At 34.6% G+C, this 22,517-nt stretch overlaps 2 protein-coding genes across 3 annotated transcripts; one reads left to right on the top strand and one right to left on the bottom strand.

The window, feature by feature from the left end:
• The first annotated feature begins 8,173 nt into the window (after positions 1-8,173).
• LOC110789697 (glycerol-3-phosphate 2-O-acyltransferase 4) lies at positions 8,174-12,416 on the top strand. Its single transcript, XM_021994405.2, has 3 exons — positions 8,174-9,008; positions 10,527-11,089; positions 11,929-12,416. Exons 1-3 carry the CDS (start codon positions 8,400-8,402, stop codon positions 12,248-12,250), a joined length of 1,494 nt encoding a protein of 497 aa, XP_021850097.1. The 5' UTR covers positions 8,174-8,399; the 3' UTR covers positions 12,251-12,416.
• Positions 12,417-15,176: 2,760 nt separating this feature from the next.
• LOC110789708 (uncharacterized) lies at positions 15,177-18,767 on the bottom strand. Of its 2 annotated transcripts, none has more exons than XM_021994423.2 (5): positions 18,577-18,767; positions 18,336-18,399; positions 17,185-17,256; positions 16,647-17,090; positions 15,177-15,499 (listed from the first exon to the last, which is right to left on the bottom strand). In XM_021994423.2, the coding sequence occupies exons 3-4, from the start codon at positions 17,216-17,218 to the stop codon at positions 16,654-16,656; spliced, it is 471 nt and encodes a 156-aa protein (XP_021850115.1). In that variant the 5' UTR covers positions 17,219-17,256; positions 18,336-18,399; positions 18,577-18,767; the 3' UTR covers positions 15,177-15,499; positions 16,647-16,653. The 2 variants fall into 2 exon arrangements, with proteins under 2 accessions (XP_021850115.1, XP_021850108.1); XM_021994416.2 differs by having other exon boundaries at positions 16,625-17,090; positions 18,577-18,764.
• Between the last annotated feature and the right edge of the window lie 3,750 nt (positions 18,768-22,517).

Consider the following 22,517-nt stretch of genomic DNA (forward strand, 5'->3'; position numbering starts at 1 on the left):
CCCTCACAAATGACTTAATACCCAAAATACCCTTACTAATGATGCGCCGTTAGTCCTCCGTTAACCTAATTTTCAAATTCACCAAATACCCCTATTTTAATACTTATTTCACCAAATACCCTTATTCAGAAACTTAATTCACCAAATACCAATAACTTAAAATTACTCATTTTGATGCTCAACGGCTAGTTTTTGTGTTTGAAAATTAGCCGTTGCTTATTGTTTGCTTATAAATACTCTTTTTCTGACGGTTTATTGTAGTTTTCCTATTATTTTGTTAATTTCATATCATTTTTGTCATGAGTTTTCTTTCAAAATCATCATCCACACCCAATGAGTCCACATATGTAAGAGTCCCAAATAAATTTTGTTATCATGGGAGAAAATTTGACATCCGAATATCTGATACAACACTCAATCTGAAGCTCCGGTACAACACTAAAACAGAAAACACTCCTAAAAACACCTCAAAACGTCGCAACTCTTCAAGAAAATAGCTACTTCTTTTGTACCTTATTCTTTATGTGACCAATTAATTATATTTACCACGCAATCGGAAGGTATTCCTTTTTCAATATGGGAAATATCTTTAACATATGCAAACAGATTAAAAATAAAGCTCTTATTAATTTTATTCTAACGCATATGTTCCAGCTACCTCGGCTTCTATTGCTTCCATGCCACATATTTAACGTTAACTCCCTTTTGTCTCCTGTCTCTACTGCCTCCAAACATCTTTCTTCAATCTCCTAACTTTCTCTCAACCTTACAGTCGAGGTATAAAGGTTTTCCCACTTTTCTTTTGAGCTAGGTCCTATTGACATGGTCAGATTTGTGGACAAATGTCTATTTTTGGATTTGAGGGAACAAGAAAAAAAAAATGAAACTAAGGTATGTTCCAAAGCTCATGAACCAGTGAAAAAACATGAATCTTGGCACAAAGATTTGCCTCCAAACTCAAGATTTTCACATCATGAATCCAAGTTGAAATCGAGGTTGTGATAAAAATGTATGTGTTATTGAACTTGATTTCTTAGTTTCTTTACCATTCGGACAATAAGAAAATTAAGGTGTTAGCTTTAGATTGAATTACTTCAGCTTCACTTACATAAGATCCCTTTGAAAATGGGGTTTTTTGGCCTTTTGCTCAGCTAAAGTGCATTGTCTTTACTGGATGAGGCCTAAACTTATTGGATCATAATTGAAACTTACTGAGTGTTGTATCGGAGCCTCAGATGGAAATTTCCTCCCATAATATTAGAAATTGTTTGGGACTCTTACATATGTGGATTCATGGGTGTGGATGATGATTTTGAAAGAAAACTCATGACAAAAATGATATGAAATTAACAAAACAATAGAAAAACTACAATAAATAGTCAGAAAAGGGTTTTTATAAGCAAACAATAAGCAACGGCTAATTTTCAAACATAAAAACTAGCCGCTGAGCATCAAAATGGGTAATTTTAAGTTATGTGTATTTGGTGAATTAAGTTTCAGAATAGGGGTATTATATGAAATAAGTAATAAAATAGGGGTATTTGGTGAATTTAAAAATTAGGCTAACGGAGGACTAACGGCGCGTCATTAGTAAGGGTATTTTGGGTATTAAGTCATTTGTGAGGGGCATTTGGTGAATTTCTGAAAATCGAGGGGCATTTGGTGAATTACGCCATAATTCGGGGGTATTTCATGAAAAATCCGTTTATTATACCACCTAAACATATAAATAAAAATTTATTTTAGCACCTTTTAACGGCAAAATTAACGACCACAAATTAAGCTTCTCTTTACCCAAATTGTGTGATTATCTTTTTTACTCCTTCTTATTTACTATTCTTAAATTCTCACCACCCATTTTTACACTTCAAATCTCCAAATTAATCAAATTACAAACTTATAGTATTATACAACATGCTTAAAACATTATGGAATTTTATAAGGGATATGCTATACTAACCGTTGAAGTGGGTTCAATAACGCTTCCGTTAACTTTACTATTAAAAGGTGGTAAAACGAATATTTTTGACTTTTTTTGTGGTAAAATAAGAGATTTTTAGGTGGCATATACAAATTTGGAATTTTTAATTTTTTTTATTTTTTTTTTGTAGGTGATAAATCATACAAAAATATCAGTTTTCTTTTAACAAAATAGTGCCTTAACTAGATTACCCTTATAGAAAGGGATGGCAGTGGGTAATGGACCCGACCCTGATCTGTGGATCCAGATCCGTTTTCAGCGGATCTGGATCCTAAAATTTTGGACCCGACGGATCCGGGTAGGATCTGGATCCTTGGTTTTAAAAACGGATCTGACTTACTAGGAAAAATGTCCAAAAGTGTCATCTTTGGGGAGGTTTTCACTCTTGAACATCTTCCTAAATGATTTTCTAAGCACATTTTCAATATCAATATGCAAGATTCAAGCTTTATTTTCGAAAATGATTAGGAAAGTGATGAGCTTTTATACTTGAAAAGTTTCTCCTTTACAACAATAACCATACAATTTTACAAAATACAAATCTTTTCAAAGTTCAAGGATGTTTGCAAAAGTGCAAACCATTTTCCAAACTAGAACACATGAACATGCAACTCTTTATGTTCAAATACAAGTTCTATTTTCAATATTCAATGATATTTAAGTGAGAGCAATTCCTCCTTAAACTAGAATCAACTTCAAGATTATGGAGCATATGAAAGGTGAGGCCTTTTTAACATTAAAAGGTCTAATATTTAAGAACCAAGTCTCCTTATTTCAATATTCAATATTCAAGTTCAATATTCAAGTTTTATTTCAATAATCAAAATCAAGGATGCTTTATGATGAGCAACTTTTCTAAAGTTGAGATTTTTAGAGAATTGAATCCGTGTCGGGCACACTTATTATTAAGTAGTTGTTTGGCGTTCGGGTCTCAAGAACAATAATATAATTTCAATATCGTCATTTCAATAATGTCATTTCAATATCGTCATTTCAATATCGCACTTTCAATACCGCAATTTCAATACCGCAATTTCAATATCGCACTTTCAATAACGCACTTTCAATATCGCACCTTTATTATTGCAATTTCAATTTCGCACTCTTTACTCACCTTTTTTAAGGCGATGTGGTTTTGAAAGCATTTCAATAACTCCTTCATTTCTTGTGATGATGATTTACATGTTTATTGCTTTCATCAGCTCACGTGCTAAATTCAACAACATACAAAAGGTTACATCACGCTTAACAAAGATAATTTTTGGACAAACCGCCTTAGGTTCCTTCAATTAACTTTAAAGCAAAGTGATCACATACAAATAGCAATTTTGATATTCTAAAATGCATGATCCAACCGACTTAGTGTCATGATTATGATTTCTCGAAAACAATCCTTGTCTTGTATTCGAATGTACTTTTAAAGCTTGCCAAATAAGCGGTTTGTTCTCGTGCCCGAATCTCACCCAATCGGTTTCTAAGATTCAATGCCTTATCCACAAGAGTCAGTTTTGGTCTTTCCAAACCGGACCCTTAAATATTGTTTGGTGGCGACTCCTTCGAAATTAAAAATCTCAAAACCCGTAGGGGAAAAAAACCACGTGCGGGAAAATTAACACCCCCTACAGGCATGCTTGAAACTTCACCATCAATCTCAAAACCACTAGAAATATCAATAGTACGCTCACGAATAACTGGGTTTGGGTTCTCAATCTCAATCACGTACATCATCATCATCTTCAATCTCATATGTACATTATCTTCTTCTAGCTCATCATCTCATACTATCTCATCATCACTTTCCACTTGATCCTCTAAAGTTACATCAAAATCTTGACCTACTGCAATCATACCCTCGTCGTAGCACTTTTCTGCCACATCAAGGATAGAAGTCATTACTTTAGCATCATATCTCCATCTACCATCCCTAGTACCATATTTAACCAAGTTTGGTGTACCATCCTTATAATGCTTATCTCTGAATTGAACTTAACCTTTAGCTAGCTATATGTATGGTTCCCTAAGAGGTAAGCAATGAAAAATAAATGCTATGACATCTTCTCTCATCAAGTGAGGTTCATTCTTAATCTTAGCAAAATGTTCACACCCCAAACTCAATTTTCTTCACATACAAGTGCGGAGTTTCTTCATCAAGTTTCTCAAGATATCCTAAGTTGAAAAATCTCAAAGGCAACATCTTAAATCCTGAAATAAACAACTTAAAAGTCTTACTAACGTTTTTCCAAGAAACCAACCACCAAGAAAAGAGAACTCAACTTGAAAAGTTCAAACAACTCCAATGCACAAGTACATGTATATGCTAGCTTCACATAAAATATGGTGCACTTAGTCACATAAAGCATAATAATTCATGGAAAAGAATTCAATTAATTCAAATAATCACTTATCACATATTTGAAGTAAAAGACACTTAAATGCATACTTAATTAGCTAAATATGCCCTATCTACCCTTTTTCACTTAGAATAAATAATATTTTTCGAAAATAATTATGAAATAACTCCTAAATACGGAGTAATCGAAACTAGTATGGGCTAGTGATGATGCATGTGATTTCTGTAAAACTAGGAAGTAAATGAAATAGTGCATTAGATTTAAAACACTTACTCTGTAGATTATAATGGTAATAACACAAATAGGGAGTATGAAATTAATAAATCAATGATATATCTACGTCTATATGAGACTTTTTTTTAATGATGTTAGACAATTGAAATGTAGTTAGTAGATGACTAAGATAAAATGCTACTCCCTCCGTCCCAGATTAGTTGTTACACTTTTGTTTTTCGTCCGTCCCAGATTAGTTGTTACACTTCTAAATTAGGAATGACCCCACAATTATTATATTGTCTCTCTCTTCCCACTATATTCTTTTTTGTCCCCACACCCTCTCTCATTCAATTAAAAAAAATACCCCACTAACTCCTATTACATCTACTTTTTTAATGAAATAACAATTGATAACCAAACAACCACTTATCACCTAAAACTTTGTGCAAAGGTAAGTGTAACAACTAATCTGGGACGGAGGGAGTATATTCTAATAATGTTGCATAAGTACGTAATATGGTTTAACCATTTGACTGAAGTACCTAATTTTTTATTATTAAATTGATTAAATATACATCAAATGCAGAATTTAAAAATGACGTTTCTATATTTGTTAGAATGATTTGAATTATTTTTAAATTTATTTCATAATTTTTGAAGATTTGTTTCGAAATAGTCAGTCATTATATTTATGTTATTCTAAATTTCATTTTATAACTAATAACAAAAGGAATTAGAACAAGTTTATCTGTAACAATGTCGTCGTAGTGTGACAAAAATGTTGTCCTACGGTCGAATTTGACGGGAATAAAATCTGCAAAGCAATCCATTAGCCGTGTACGCACATTACGCACTGACTATCGACCCAAAAATATGATGGGTAGTAAAACAAGGTCCCACCCAAGCCCAGCCCAACGCGCATGTGTTTTAGCTAGATCCACCACTCTTGTCGTCTAAGTCCTAACAAATCATTATAGCATAATGGCCTATATGGAGGAGGTAGGGAAGACTTATTTTATCAATGTGGGACTTCTTTCGAAGCATTCTAACATTAGAGGAAACAACTCCAACAACGTAGACCCTTGTATTTACCGCCACTAAACCAAGACATCGTTGGTGTAATGCTATATGTGACGAATATTATACATTAAGTCCATGAGTGTAGTTTATGAGTTTATCCCTTAAGTCCTAACCTACCTACACTCAATTAATACTTACCAATATATTACAGCATTTTTCGTCCTTTTTCCTTCGGTTTCTTCACATGGCAGTACTTAATTAATGAGCAGGCATATTAATTAGTACACTAGATGTTAAATGGAGCATTCCATGCCTTAATGATTTTCAAATTTCTCCATCCAAATTTTCGGTGTTTAAAATAATTGAGCAATATATCTTCTTAGTTTCATCCAAAATTCTACAATTCAAGTGTTCGATTTATAAACCGACTGGTCGGCATGGACTTACCATTCATATTCAAATTGAATGCACCACATTTTCATGATTTTGGACCATCCATAACTTACATCACGGTCACACACATAAATTATACGGATCGACTACGAGTGCTCTTGAATAAATTGATACAGTTTTTATAGTACGAAGTAAACACTGTGCTCTTTTATTTTTTTAATACCATATTTAAGGAATAATCAATAGTGAGGTGACTTGTTAGAAACTAGAATGTTATATTGTTATGTGGAGTAACCGTTTTATAGAAATCTTTTGAAAATTCAACTATGTAAGGTTTTACTCTCGTTTAAATTGGACCCACACGGGGCCCCACTGTGTTGCACTAAACATACATTTGTGAAAACGAAGTGTTGAGGACTTGGTTGAGGTAGCAATTCTAGCAAAAGGACCAAAAACGGGGGCGGGGAAGATAACATTGAATATAGTTTGGGAATGTATAGTAGTAGTTGTGTTAGTTGGAAACTTGAAGATCATTTTATTTGTTCTTCCTTTAAATTTGTTGGTCCATACTAACTACTTTCACTAGCTTTATTATCTTATACCAATTCACTAATTTAGTAATCTCGTGATTTAATCTATCAATATTCTAGTCCTATTAAAGTTTGATCTATTTTTTCAAACTAATAAATACTTTATTTGTCTATTTATTTATTTTTATAATAAAAGTAAGCTATACTCCGTATATTTTAGCTCGTCTGCTATTAGATCGACGGATACTTGTTGACTATATACGTTAAGTAGTTTTGCGGTTGGATAAGTAATAATTAAGTAACGTGATATGTATTTGGTGCGAATTTACTAACTGTATAATTCAAAGTTAAATATTACTCCGTATTATCACACGGAAGATATATAAATATAGTAATGAAAGTCAATATAGATGGAAGGAATAAGTGATTACTTTTTCATATTTATAATTGTCATTACAGCTATACATAGTAATTGTACCTTTCATGTGTATAATGAAGTCATACTAGCTACCAAGCGAAGTAATGAAACAGAGTATATGTGCTCCACTTTTTTTTTTTTTTTAAAAAAATTCAATAAACACCTTTGAGAAACTTTAAATCCCCTTTGATCTAAAATAAATCTTTCTAATTGTTATTTTTCAAAATATATTTTAACATGGAAAAATGCTTGTTACGTACGATTATATTCATTTCATGAACTTTCCATATAACCACAATACTTTAATATAAACATGCATGTACATTATGTACAATTGTTCATAAAATTTCTAATAACTTTTCTACTCATGATCGAAGTACGCAGTAAGTTGTATGTTTAAAAACTATAGCAAATACAAACACCAACTTAAACACACAATTTGTATTTCTCATTTGGTGGCAATGATTGTTTTATTTTTCTTTGCTGGTATTCATTTTATAATGATTTTAAATATTTCATATTTGTTGGTTTATGTTGGATTTGGATATAATATTCGTAAGCTTTTGTAGTTTTAGACTTCTATAAATCGATGATAATATAGTAGAGTGAGAGAGGAGAGAAAAATAAATTACTCCGTATGCGTTATTTTTAGTTTATAAAAAATAAATTATTTTATTTTATATAGAAAATTAAATCATTTTGAAAGTCAAGTTAACAAAAAAATAAATGGTGTAAATTTAACACATTTAAATAAAAGGTCAAGATTAAAAGCTTAATTATAACGGCTACAAAATTAATGCAGCCATTGAAAAATCATCGAATTACTATATAGTGATAAAAATCTGCCCCGGCCCTGGTAACAAAAGTTCCAAGATCCGCCATTATTTACCACGCCCAAATTATATTTTTGTTCTTTTACGTGTGTTAGTACCCGATTCACCCTTAAGAATAATCCGAATTCGGGGCGAGTTTTAGGCGGATGAGTTTCAATCCCCTCCGAATTGTTGTTGCGGGGGATCGAACACGGGATCCTCCATACCAAATTCAGTTTCAATCACCACTGAACCAACAGACAATTAAAATTTGACGAGGTAATTAAAGTAAGTGAGATTCAAAGTGTGAAACTTAACCCCCAAATGGCAAATGGCCAAATAGCATAGCTTCTTATACATTTACCCAAACCTCCCTTGACACGCTAAGACAACAAATAGTTATAAGGTGTAACAATAAATACACCTTCAACTTCCAAGTTCCAACCCACCCTATCTTTCCTTCCTTCAATTCCTCCTTTTTATTCATCTTTATTCACACCTCTCTCAACTCTCACTTCTTCTTCACAAATATTCCACTTTAAAGTTCCATCCATCTTCTCTTCTCCTCCCCAACCGTTGGCCAACCCCCACCCTCCTCCTCCATATATACACCCCCAAAACAACAACAACAACAACAACAACAATATCGAAGCCTTAATTTGGTCGTAAATTTCAAAAATGGGGAAGTATTTTCCTCCAATTTCAGAATGCAAAAAGTCTTACAACAGTGTAGCAGCAGATTTAGATGGAACCCTCTTAATCTCCTCTTCATCATTTCCTTACTTCATGTTAATAGCCGTTGAGGCAGGGAGTCTATTTAGAGGATTAATCCTTCTATTATCCCTTCCTTTTATCATTATTTCCTACTTGTTTATATCCGAATCACTCGCTATCAAAACCATGATCTTCATCTCCTTTGCCGGCCTTAAAGTTCGCGATATCGAGCTCGCTGCACGCGCCGTGCTCCCTAGATTCTACGCCGCCGACGTGCGTAAGGAGAGTTGGGAGGTGTTTGATAAGTGTCAAGGGAGGAAGGTGGTGGTGACGGCCAACCCCACCATCATGGTGGAGACTTTTGTGAAGGAGTATTTGGGTGGTGATAAGGTGTTGGGGACGGAGATTGAGGTTAATCCTAAGACTAAGAAGGCTACTGGGTTTGTTAAAGGGAGAGGGGTTTTGGTTTGGGAGAAGAAAAAAGAGGTTGTTTTGGAGGAATTTGGGACTGATTTGCCTGATCTTGGACTTGGTGATCGTACTTCTGATCATCAGTTTATGTCTCTTTGTAAGGTATGCACCGCTATTACTCCCCCCGTTTCATACTACTTAAAATAAGATAATACTCGTTTATTTAAGTGCATTATTATGTATACTAAATTAAATAGTAGGGAGTAGTAAGAAAGGGTAAAAGGGATAAAATGGAGTAATTTTTTTTAGAAATGATAAAGACCAAATGACCAATACATAAATATGATCTACGAATAAGAGTCAAACAAGTCAATGCTCAACAATATATAATGAGTTTAGGGTTGAATACTCGTAACAGTTTGACTTTTGCGCTATTTATATATTAATTTTGACAATTTTTTTTTATTAATATATAAAAATCAAATAATATTGTGTAATATGTTTTGGATTCGTTTTAATTTACAATTTTCAAATATCAAATATTTTAAGTTTTTAATAACAGTTAATTGCGTATAATTACTGTCAAACTAGTGTTTGGCCAAGTGTGTCAGTCAAATTGTTGCAAGTATTCGGAACAAAGGGAGTATTTATATTGTTTGTTACGTAAGGTTACGCGCGTGCATTGCATGCTCTTCGAAGTTTGAGTTGTGTGGTTGTAAATTCGAGTTTTATGTAACAATGGACCATACATGTGAGCTGTATTATTATTATGATGGCATTAATAAACCACTAGTGTTTGTTTTTGTTGGTGAAAAGAATTAAGAATTTTAAGAGTTGGTTCTATTTGTAGATCGGGTGTGAATGACTTGAGCAGGGAAATAAATGAGGCATGAACCAACTCAACTACTTTCTATCACTTGACAATCATGACATAATAACAATCTTATCTTAACTATGAAAAAAATGGAATGAAGTTAAAATAAAATTAAAAAATCAGAAAGGGTGGAAATGTGGAATCATCTATAAAACCTCTATCGAGAGTGTTGGACGCTCTTTACCTATTCGTAATAAACTTTTAGTCAAGGAAGTAAGACTGTAAGAACCCACATTTCATATTAATTTTATCGTTTTACACTTCCGTGTCGATCATATTGTAGTATTGGAATATCATTTCCTCGTTTTAAAAAACCAATGATATGCATAGGTAGAAATTCACGAGAGTAAAGCAAGAGAAACTTAATTAAACCTTGATTTTAGTCATGTTTAGATTTTGCTTGTGCTTCGCTAATAAGTTTCTTAGTAGGTGACCTAATCGGAGTTTGATCATCAAATTAAGACCTTTCAATCTTTCATGATGTGGACACAATTTGTTTTCTTAAATCTTTGTTGGATTTCTTGTCTTGCTAATTAATAAGAGTTTGTTTGACTAATCTATTAGCTAAACCCACCACCTAATTCTCAAAGTCAAGAGATTCATACATTACATCTACGAAGTTGAATATAGTACAATTTAGGTCAATTAAAATATCACACATTGATCAGCACACAATATATTGCATTCACGGCGTTATAACATTAAAAGTAGTACGAAGTACGATACATGATTGATTAAAAAATTATACATTGATCAACACATATTATATTCCTAACACGTTTTTGTTGTAAATTTATCCTCGACAGGAAGGGTACATGGTGCACAAAGACAAATCAGCAAAGGCATTACCACAAGAGCGATTAAAATCACGGATCATCTTCCATGATGGACGGCTAGTACAACGTCCGGACCCACTAAACGCATTGATGACATACATATGGCTGCCATTTGGCTTCATCCTATCCATCTGTAGAGTTTACTTCAATCTCCCACTACCGGAGCGCATCGTAAGATATACATACGCCCTCATGGGAATAAAACTCGTGATACGTGGAAACCCGCCACCTCCCCCTTCACCTGGGACTCCTGGAAACTTGTACGTGTGTAATCACCGAACTGCCCTTGACCCAATTGAGATTGCAATTGCACTTAAAAGGAAGCCTTATTGTGTCACTTATAGTGTGTCCAAACTCTCTCGTTTTATCTCTCCAATCCCAGCCATTGCTTTGACTAGAGATCGTGTGGCTGATGCTAATATGATCAAGGCTTTGCTTGAGAAGGGTGATTTGGTTATTTGCCCCGAGGGGACTACGTGTCGTGAGCCTTACTTGCTTCGCTTTAGTGCTCTCTTTGCTGAATTGAGTGACAGGTATGTATTCCCTCCATCCCTTAATATATTAGGACGTTTAGGATTAGCTATCGCGAAAAATAAAAGCATGCTATTTTTAACCTGAAATAATAGGGTTTGGGTAGAAATGATCAGCCCAAAATTTGTCCTAACCCGACCTATTGGGCTAAATATTTTGGCCTTGCTGGCCTGCCGGATTCGCATTTGATCGGGTCTAGAAGTAGCTAGTGTTTCGCTGTTACTAATAGTGGTGTTCATCGGTCTAAACCCGGACCGGACCGGACCGGACCAAAGACCGGAATTTTGATAATTCGAGACCCAAAGAGATAAAGACCGGACTGATTATGCTCGGACCGGATCGGAAAAATCGTTCCAAAACCCGGACCGGGTCGGTTTGGACCGGTTGTAGACCTATTTCTATATATATATTTTTTTTTCTAAAAATTATGGTAAATATATATATATATATATATATATATATATATATAAAAAAAAAAACCAATTGTTTAAGAAATTTTTTGGAAGCTAAAATAAAATGTACCAAAATATAGTAATATATACTCCGTACAACATAATAATAAATGAGAGAATTAACTTTTTAAGTAGTTTATATTATATTTTATTAACGAAAAATCGGTCCGGTCTAAAACCCACGGACCGAAGACCGGAAATTGATATTTCTCGACCCGGCGATCGGACCGATTGCCTTCGGTCCGATCCGGTCCGGTCCGTTTTTACGATCCGGACCAATTTTTGCACACCCCTAGTTACTAATAAAGTAATAAGTATGTAAGATGTTAAAATGAATTTCTTGATATAGACTAACTTTTTTTTTTTTTTAATAATTGGGGTTGGAACAGAATTGTACCAGTGGCAATAAACTGCAGGCAAAACATGTTCTATGGGACAACAGTAAGAGGAGTTAAATTTTGGGACCCGTATTTCTTCTTCATGAACCCAAGACCAACGTACGAAATGACCTTCCTAGACAAGCTGCCACCGGAGATGACGTGTCAGGGAGGGGGAAAGACACCATTCGAGGTGGCGAACCACGTGCAGAAGATGTTGGCAGGGGTGTTAGGGTTCGAGTGCACTCAGTTCACTAGGAAGGATAAGTACATGCTACTTGGTGGCAATGATGGCAAGGTCGAGTCTATTCATGCTGCTAAGAAATCTACTTAGATTTTAGTTTATGTATTAGTCATGCTTTTTGGGTTCACTGTTGAAATTTGGAAATTGGAATTACAGTTTGATGATATTGTTAGATGTCGTCTATAAAATATTGTGGACAAATTGATTTTAGAAAAAGTTGTTGAATGAAAATTTGAATTAATTGTTCTAAATTAAATACTCCGTATAGCGATACACTATATTTGTTGGGTGTATTTTGGTAGTTGAAAGTGTTAGACGTACTTTTTGCGATCGTAACTTAGGTTGGTATTTTCGGATGTCAGTAGTTGATTGTCAAATACTCCTCGCCTGCTTTAATAACAGTAGATATATCAAACCGTGGACTATAAACTATGGTGTACTGTGAGCAGGTAAAACATATATTCATGTTTTTTTCACGTAACTAGGTGTTCTTTTAATTATGTATTAATGTTCTTAAGGTGCATATATTATGCTCATTGTGCACCATAGTTCACCTTCTAAATTGCGGTAAATATATGACATGCCAAAATGCCAATAGGCTCTATCAGTATATATCTAGCCAACACCCAAGATAGTTTTTGGTTCACAAGTTATTTTCATGATTAAGATAAAAAGTACGGAATACATCAAAATTCTAAGATTGTTGCATGCTTTTTAGAACGGACTTAAACAGAACAAAAAGGTTTCAAATTATACGTATATATATACATTCACATATTGTAAGTTGAAGGGTGCAAATTTAAATATGCTTGATTTCCAGTAAGCCGTTGTACAAGACCCTTAAATTCCTCCGGCCTGACCTTAATAATCTTTGGTGACGTCATGTACATGACCACCGGACCGGGATTTTCTCCTGGAACTTTCTTCCTCATCTTTGATGAATCCTTGCATGCAAAGCTCTCTTCAGCCCTTCCTCTTGTTGCTTGAACATCAATGTTATTATTGTTGTTCATATTATTAAATTTTGCGATTTTGAATTTCTGATCACTTGTAATTCAATTATCTCTCGTATAATTTCAGCAAAACGTGCCTATTTACTTTAACTATACAATTCTTTTAGCTAAGAAATTAAGGTACTTATATGAGTGTGCATCAGAGAACTGGGCCAATAGACCGGATTTCTTGAGTCAATATCTTGACATGGTCAGATTATGTATGAATATTTATGTTCATTTTCTACTTTATTAAGACCAATTGATTTTTTTGACTTTTTAGAAAACATGGGTCACCGTGACTTGCTGAATCTCTATTAAGCCAACTCTCCACAAGTTACGTGCTCACATAAAACAACAAAATTGCTTTCCTAGATTAATTTATTTTTATCATATTTGATATGTATGATTATGTAACTTGGGAGTATATCAATTAATAATGCCCGAAATAAAGAAAAAAGTTAACAAAATGTAATTGGAAACAAAAAGTATTATAAAAGGATTACGCGCGTGCACATAAGATTGTTTTTAATTACTACTCCCTCCGTTTTTAGTTGTTTGCCCCGTTGTATATTTGAGGTCAAACTTTAAAAAGTTTGACTACTAAATTTCACTATCCTATGAGAAATAATACAGTCATATGGAATTTGTTAGACTCGGTTTAATGTATAATTTTAAAATATTAACTTTTTTTTAATATTTTTTACCGTATAAGATATTTACGTTTCAAAACGCATCTTAAAGACCACGAAAAGTCAAACAGGTCAACTATTCAGGCATAAGTACAACCAACACTTCAATCACAAAAGAGCTTAAAAAAGTCAAAAACAAGAACTAATCAGAATTGAGGCACATTTGTCAAACACATCTTGGCCTTTGGGCTTTGGGGGATTAATTAAGTAGAATTTCAATATAGACTGGCATTACATTCCAAAAGGACGTACTAGAAGTTCCCGAATAAACAAGGACGCAGCCAGTCAAAGTCGTTAGTAACCAAATTATTTAGATGTCTCATAATTGGTCGCCTAGCGGTTTATTTTTACAAAAGGTCTTGCGCGCACAAGGTGCACAATAAACTTATTGTACACCAAAATAACTTTAACCTGTTTATTTGTAACTTTAACCTAGTTTTGATTAGCTTTTATATTAGTAAAAAAAATTGATAGATAAACATTTTAAAGAGTTAAATGATTAATTTTATACATTATTAGTTATTTTGAAGTAATAAGTTTTACTAAAATGAAAAAATTTATCACTGAAAAATAGTTAACTTTTACATATATATGCTTAACTTTTAAGCATTTTGAGTTAACTTTTACTCCGGTGTACAATATTTATTGTAAACCCATTATAAATAAGATTTTGTGTTATTTTTCGGCTTAATTGCAGTTTCTAACTGCAAGTTCAATTCATGAGTGTTCAGTTCAATTTGGTTCAATTAATAATAATAATAAATAATAAATAAATAATAAATACTCCAATAAATAGTTCATGTCATTTTAGAAGCATTCGATTCACTTCAATTCAGTTACTTCCGGTTCAGTTTAACTCTAAAGAACATTTTTTTTTAATAGGTAAGAAGAAGGGACCCTAACTGAACCAGCACCTAGCACAGGTTAACCAGCCCAGCTCCGCAGGTCATCGCTTGAGCCACTCCCAAGCATTCCGCAGTTGATGGGGCTCGAACTTGTGACCTCCAAGTCACAAGGTGAGTTCCCCACCAACTCCACCAACTTATGTTGGTTAACTCTAAAGAACATGCCTTAATGGAACAATGAGTACATATCCACGATGTATACTCATACTAATGTAGGATGGAATCTTGTCTACAGACTCTACACGTGTCTAAGAGTGCACCAAAGTCATAGGTATGTTGTGTTTAGAACGTGTATGTAATTTGGTTCCAAAACCTGATATTAGTTATAATTAGCAAAGTTGTGGCTATGGAACACAAATTCTGATTAGGAAGACTAGTTGTTTAGACTTCAGTGGTTTGGTGGCTCTAGTATTGCTGAAATGTGCGCTCGGAAAACATCCCGGTAAATGAATTATTTTCTTTAAAGTGTTCTTAAAGTATGACTCGAAATTATCTGAATTTATAGAAAGCTATAGGACCTTATAACTTATAAGATCTTGTAGAACATTATTAGATTATTACTGGAGTACTAAACTTTTAGCCATTGGAATATTCCTTTCCAATAAGCCAAACCTAACTTTTCTTATACTCCGTATCAAATAATCAAGCACCTACTAGAGTTCTAGGACTGAACCTTCCGTATCTTCATGCTTTACTGGGTGGGTTATACCGTAATACCATTCCAACTTGCGCTTGTTGCCTACGAAAACCCTACAACATTAAAAAAAAAAAAAAAAAAAAAATTATTGTTAATTCAAAGCTCCAAACTGAACTTAGGTGATACAGGGAGAATTGGAGAAACCCTCAGTTTTTCTCCTCCTTGTATAGTGAAAATAAACTGTTCCACTGGACGAGAAATCAGCCATGATTTATTGAACTAAACCCAAAAATTGGCATCACAGTTCACAAATGAGTCCTTGTACTTAACAATGACTTAAATCAGTTTATTCCTGCATTAAAAGGTGGTTGTTGCTAGCATTGCATCTTTGCTAAACAATACTGGATTACTAGGGGAAAAAATGTTAACAAGGAGAAAGAGAAAGAAGATTTTACAACATCTAGCACGTACTTTGGGCCATTTGAGGTCTAACATGCATGTTGTAATAATGTATCTACAAACTTTCTTATGCCAACAAGTGTACCACATTCGACTGAAGTCCTATAGAAGTACTACTTTGTATATAACTACCATATCTAAGTTTGCTAACCATGGGAAGAATAGGGGACTTGTTTGCTGACGTTCTAATCTCAAGAGGGGAAGCGAGAACTAGAGGGGGAAATAACAGAGGATCCTCTTCCGGAAACTAGCTAAGAACTTTGAACTTGGTAAATTAAGACGCTAAACAACAATGTTGGAAAGCTTCTTTATTGTCTGGTTAACACACTTATCGGTGTCTAAAACGGGGGAAAAAACCAACTTAATTTAGCTAACATAATAATATCATCTGGGGTTGGGGATACAGTCTTGTCCCAGTAGAACATTAAGCTTCTCAGGCAATCTCTCTTTCACTGTCTGTAACAACGCTTCCTACAACCTTAAGAAAAGACTACAAAATTTCACTTTCAAGCTGGGAACAGAAACTGACAGATTGTTTGTTGTTAACAATGTCTCACAATCTCTCAATTGAGGCACTTAAACTAAATGCACAAGCTTCGGAGTACTAAGTTCCAATATCATCTGATTTTGGGCCAAAACTTTCACTTGCGCTAATATTCATTTTCGGTTGTTAATCTTTCAGGTAAACAAACATATAAACCAAGGGTTAATTAACATATGGCTAAAGCTATAAAAAAAAAAAAAAAAAAAAACTTCAAAACGAAGACTTGAATGCTTACTTATTGCCAATGCATCCCTTGCCTTGGTTTCACTCAACATCAAACCCTTTTTCTTGAAGATCAGCAATAACTTCATTCCTCATCCTAAACCACAACTTGTTAGCCTCCTGCTCAAACTTCTTATCCTGCAGCTCCTGCTGATAGTTGAATGAGTCCTTATCAGTATCGACTGTCCCTTTCGGGCCAATGGTAGTACCAATCATCCCTCCCTTAACAACAAACTCTTCCATGGCTTCTTTATCACCCGGGTACGGAAACTTTCGTCTTTCGTAGAGATGAGCCAGTTCTTTCTCCTCCTTCGGCCGCGGCTTCAATGTCCACCACCCAAGTGGGGATGTCTCATTGTAAATCCAAGCTGCCCCAAACAGTGCATAGGTACATAGCAATGCCTTACCCGTTTGCTTCCAAAAGTACCAATCATTCTTCCCTAAACCCACTTTTCTCAAGACTTTATGCCATTGAATGCCTGTCAAATTCGCATTGTGAGAAAAGATTAGTGAAATCATAAAACATTTTATTTACACATTTTATCGAACAGGTGGTGTGTCTTGTTGCCAAACCTGTTGGAGCTTCTGGAAAACGCTTGCGGACCATTGAATCGTCCTCTACTAGAAAGAGAAATGAGTGTGCATCTGTAAATGAAGTAAAAAAATCAGATGATCCCCTCAAATAATCAAGATGACATGATCAGTTTTCGGTGAACAATTTTCTCAAAAATAACCTTGAGAAAATAATACATGAGAAGAGAACGAGCGAGTGATTCAAGAGAAATCCTAGTGATTTAAGTGCGTAAGGGGCTAAATATGAACACACTTTAGAACTAAGATCAGTACAGTTCAATGTCAATGATGCTAAGAATTTGAATTGGGATAAAGTAGCGAAAAAGCCAGGAAACAAATAGAATATTTGATTAAATTTCCCTGAACAGCTTCAAATGGTACTCAATACTCATGTATGATGTTATAAATATACTACTCCAAAACCTGGCAGCCATTATAACACAAGCTCAAAAATCTGGAGCACTTTATTTTACACGAAAAGACAGCCTGCGTTACAAAGATAGCGGCTTGACATCAATTTTTCAATTAATCAACTGCCCCCGAACATATAGCTACAGTCCTACATTCCTACACAGCTGTAATGATCCAGATATCAATACATCATGTACAAAAGAAAACAGCAGTTTCCTAGAAGTTCTGATATGAATACCAGATACTGAACTTCAAACCCCCTCCCAACTCAGAAAAGAGCAAACTTGTGTTGGATGATACAAGAAGGTTTAAAAGCTATGAGTCAAGACAAGATCACTTGGCACGACTCTAACTGACCTTCCCCATTTTACTTTCTAAAATCACATACCTTGAAAGAAGAAAAGCAGGGGTACATTCAGCCAACATTCAGATTTTTCTACCCCAACCAAGCAATCATACAAGGTCTATTTGGAGCTACACCTTGTCTTTGAAATGCCAAAATCCTCCTGCCCTCTTCCTCTCAACTCCTACAGTCCTACTCTTAGTATGCAACCCCGTAATTTTTATTTATAATCTGCAGCTCTGTACAACTTAACCATATGCAAGCAGTTCCCCATGAATCAAAAGCCTCCACTAACACTACCCGAAATCAATCTGTATTTCGCTTCGATAGCAAACTACCCGAAATCATAAAATTGCAGATTTAGAAAGCTTTAACAAGGGTTATCTAGAAATCTTACCCAAAATGCTGAAGGAGAAAGCCAAGTTTGAACCAGATGAACAATTGAACGGCTGGAATCGTGGCTAGGGATAAACAAACATGTTGCAATTTAAAATTAGGGTTTGTAAATAAAATCGGCAAATAAATTGAGCAAATATATCCATAACCCCCCACCCAAATTTCACAATTGGGAAATGTAGGAAGGAGGAGTATGAAGGAAAAGGAGAGAAATCAAAGAAAAATTGATTGTTCACCCTAACCTGGGAAGAGGCGCGGGTGGCGACACCGACGACGAGAGCAACGGCGAAATGGAGGAGACGCGTGACTGATGACGAGACTCAAAGGCGAGATGGAAGAGACGCGCACCTGACCGACGAGATGGTGGTGGAAGCCAGTCCCCCTTTTCGTAGGGCTCCGTTTGGTAGGGCGTAAAACGTTTTCATGGAAAACGATTTTCCCTTTTTTAATCATTTTACGTTGTTTGGTTGGGTAAGAGATGTAAAACAATTTTCCATTACTCTCTCAAAGATGGAAAACTCTTTTCCATTTGAAAGGGAGGGAAACCACTTTTCCTTCTTTCCTCCTTACCTCCCTCTCCTTTCTTCCCCTCAATCTTCACCATTTTCTCTAATTTTCCTTTAAGTTACCAAACAAAGGAAAACTAGTTTGTAATTGCGTTTTCCTTTAAAAACTATTTTCCATAGAAAATCGTTTTACAATGAAAATGTTTTACGCCTTACTAAACGGAGCCTAGATCCGTACCTGTACGGATATTTGAAAATTATACTACCTCCGTCCCTTAATACTCGCACCGGCCAAACCGGTGCGGAGTTTAAGACATTTAAATTGACTTATTAATTTAATGGGTGTTAGTTGATAGTGGGGTATTTTTTTAATATAGTTAGTGGAAAGTGGTGAGTGGGGGTGTGAATTTTTAAATGATTTTTTTGTAGGGAATAGGGGTGTAGGTGGGGTTAGTAAGTAAGTGTGAGAAATAATATAATATTGGTATAAATTTCCATTTATAGAAGCGGTACAAGTATTAAGGGACGTACGGTTTGAAAAGGAAAGCGGTGCGAGTATTAAGGGACGGAGGGAGTAATTTGATCTTTTTTTATAAAACTAGTAATATATATATATATATATATATATATATATATATATATATATATATATATATATATATATATATATATATATATATATATATAGAAATTAAATAATTATGTTGATATAAAAGTTGAAGGGGCAATAAACTAAGTAATCAAGCATTAATTAACTGAGAGTTTTAAGAATGTTCAAAAAATTTCAAATTAAATATTTAGGGAGAATTGTACAAAATAAGTTACTCCCTCCGTATTTTTTTAAGAGATACACTTGGCCAGCCACGGGTATTAAGAAGAATAATTGAATGAAATAAAATAATAAAGCAAGTAGGGTTGGATAGATATTTTAATAATTAAACATGTGGGGACCATGTCATTTTGGTGGGTGGAGGGTGGGGTGGGTTTATGAAATTATTTGTTTAATAGGATGGTGGGTGATAGTGTAAATTAGATGTATTATTTAATTAGATGGTGGGGTTGATAAGTTACTAAAAATGGCAAGTGTATCTCTTAAATAAATACGGCCGGAAAAGGCAAGTGTATCCCTTAAATAAATACGGAGGGAGTAAAATGTATAAAAAATAAAGGAGATTTTGAGGCGGTGACAAGTGGCATGCAAATCCTCCTGTTTTAAAATATTAAGATAGATATTAATCCTTAAATTATAATTAAAAAATCTTGAGCTTACCCATGCTGGGTGCGTTTTATTAACCTTATTTTCACTTATTTTCTAAACTTATCTTATTTGAACTTCTCTTATCTGAACTTATCTTGAGCTGATGATAGGTTTCCTAGTCTCAACAATTATATATCACATATTATAAAGCATGTCATAATAATAATAATTTCTAAACTCACCTTAAACATCTTCTAAAATATATATCTCGTAACAATTCTTTAAAATATTCCCCTCAAAAAATGATTATTTAAAATATGGTGAAATATTTTTAGCGAAATAAATAAGGAAAAAAGAAAAAATATATTAAGGACTCACCAGGACGTGACACATGTCATTCCTGATGTGTGTTTTAGTATATAGTATAATAGATAAATAATTATTATTGGCCAATACTTACTTCAAATGGTTACATTCAGAAATTATATTTACTAATTAAGTTCACTTTAAGACATATGATACAAACTTATAAAGTATGAATGCATACAATATTATAATATTGACATTTCAAGAGGTTTATTGATGGTATATTTATGTGATGACAAGCATATGGAATAATATAATTCAATATGTTCTTTTAAAGTGACAACCACATAACCATGGTAATAGTACAAAAATACTTGGTATACATAGTATTGCCCTCGTCATTTCCCAAAAAATACGGTAAAATAAAATGTATTTAGGAGTCAAGTAGACAAGCAGTGAAGTAGCCAACCATGAAAATGTAACGAGTTAATCGTTTGATTTGCACCTACAAATAAACTCGTCTACTCACTAAGCTACGTATTATCGTTCGTTTATTGTCGTGTTTTTCGTTAATTTAGCAACGCTCGCATTTACTTAAATACGTCAACATGTAATGCTTGAAAGTACGATTTTACCCCTATATACTCCTCAATCTCCCCCTCAACCATCTCTCACACCCATTTTTGGCAACCCCCCCCCCCCCACCTTCTTCATAATTTCCCCCAAACCTCAACTCCTCCCATCACCTATTCTTCATAATTTTCGGCAACCCTCAACCACTCTCACCTTCTTCACACTCCATCGTCAACTAAACCACGCACACCGCCACAATCACCACTGCTGCAAGACCACCACCGCCCTTGAAAATGCAACACCACCACCTCTGATTTCGAGAACAAAATAATAAAATTTAGAATATGTTAATATGCATTGATCCTTTTCAGTAACATCCACAACGGTATCGAAAAATCAACGCGGTATCAGGTGCTTGAAGGGTATCGCACGATACCTACAAAAAATTTCAAGCTCACTTTCACATCTACAATGGAGGCAACGACTAGACTCAATAATTCTCCATTTGGAGTTATGGGGTCTTTCGCTTACAAGATCTAGATAGATACTACGAGCATTCCGTCCCAGATTCTATTGGCACTTTGCATGGCAAGTGGGATATCATAACAAACCTAAGGAGTTGAAGCACCCGATCGAAGTGCAGGATATATACTACATGTACTTTTATGGTGCCGACGTAGTTTTTTCCTCTCTCTTTTCCCAAAAAAGGAAAAAAAAGGAGAGATGCCTCTTCCTGTTTGGAGTCATGGAGGGACACTACAAGAAAATCATGTTTTAGCGACTGAACAGGTAGTCGCAAAATCAATGAAATCTGTCGCGAAAATGAAATTTCGACTGAAGCTACGAAATTTTTGACCGTCGCAAAAACCCTTGTTGCAATTCCATTTTTGCAACCCTTTTTTGTGACTCTTGACAAAGCGTCTCGTTAAATGACATTTTAGAAGTAGACCGATAACAACCTTGGACGTCGGGAAAATGGAGACAAAAGGAAGTGAGGAGGGTGGGAGTCGTAGGGTAAAGGGTGAGGGGAGGGGGACTACTGGTGAAAATGTAGAGAAAAGGAAGTGAGGAGTTTGCCAGAAAAAATGGAGAGATAAGGAAGTGAGGAGCCTGGGAGACTGGGAGTCGTAGGATAAAGGGTGAGGAGACATGTGAGGGGTAAAAATTAAGTATTTACTTTATTTATGTTGGGTGCTTTGAAGTAAATGTAGGTTTCGTTAATCGATATAATTTTTTTCCCCTTTTTTGATTGACCTTCTTCTTCCTATATTAAAAATTGAATTATCATTTATTTACGCAATCCATGCGTGACATTATATATGATTATATGAATAATGTGATTTTATATTTTTTGTTTGAAATGATTTTTTTCTAGAAATATATGTTTATTTTTTAATATATTAGTAAGAGTATGATAGATATTTCAGAGAAGGACACCAAAATGTCTAAGAGCTCAAGACCCCTTATAGACTAGAGATCGTAAAACATGACAAAATGCAACCCACAAAACCAACTCTGGTGAAAATAGATCGGGCCAGTATGATGTAGAACACTTGAGCCCGAACACTTGAGCCCAACACAAAACTAGCCCGTACTAATT

This window comes from Spinacia oleracea, chromosome 2 (genome assembly GCF_020520425.1).
Source record: "Spinacia oleracea cultivar Varoflay chromosome 2, BTI_SOV_V1, whole genome shotgun sequence".
In the NCBI taxonomy this organism is placed as follows: Eukaryota; Viridiplantae; Streptophyta; class Magnoliopsida; order Caryophyllales; family Amaranthaceae; genus Spinacia; species Spinacia oleracea.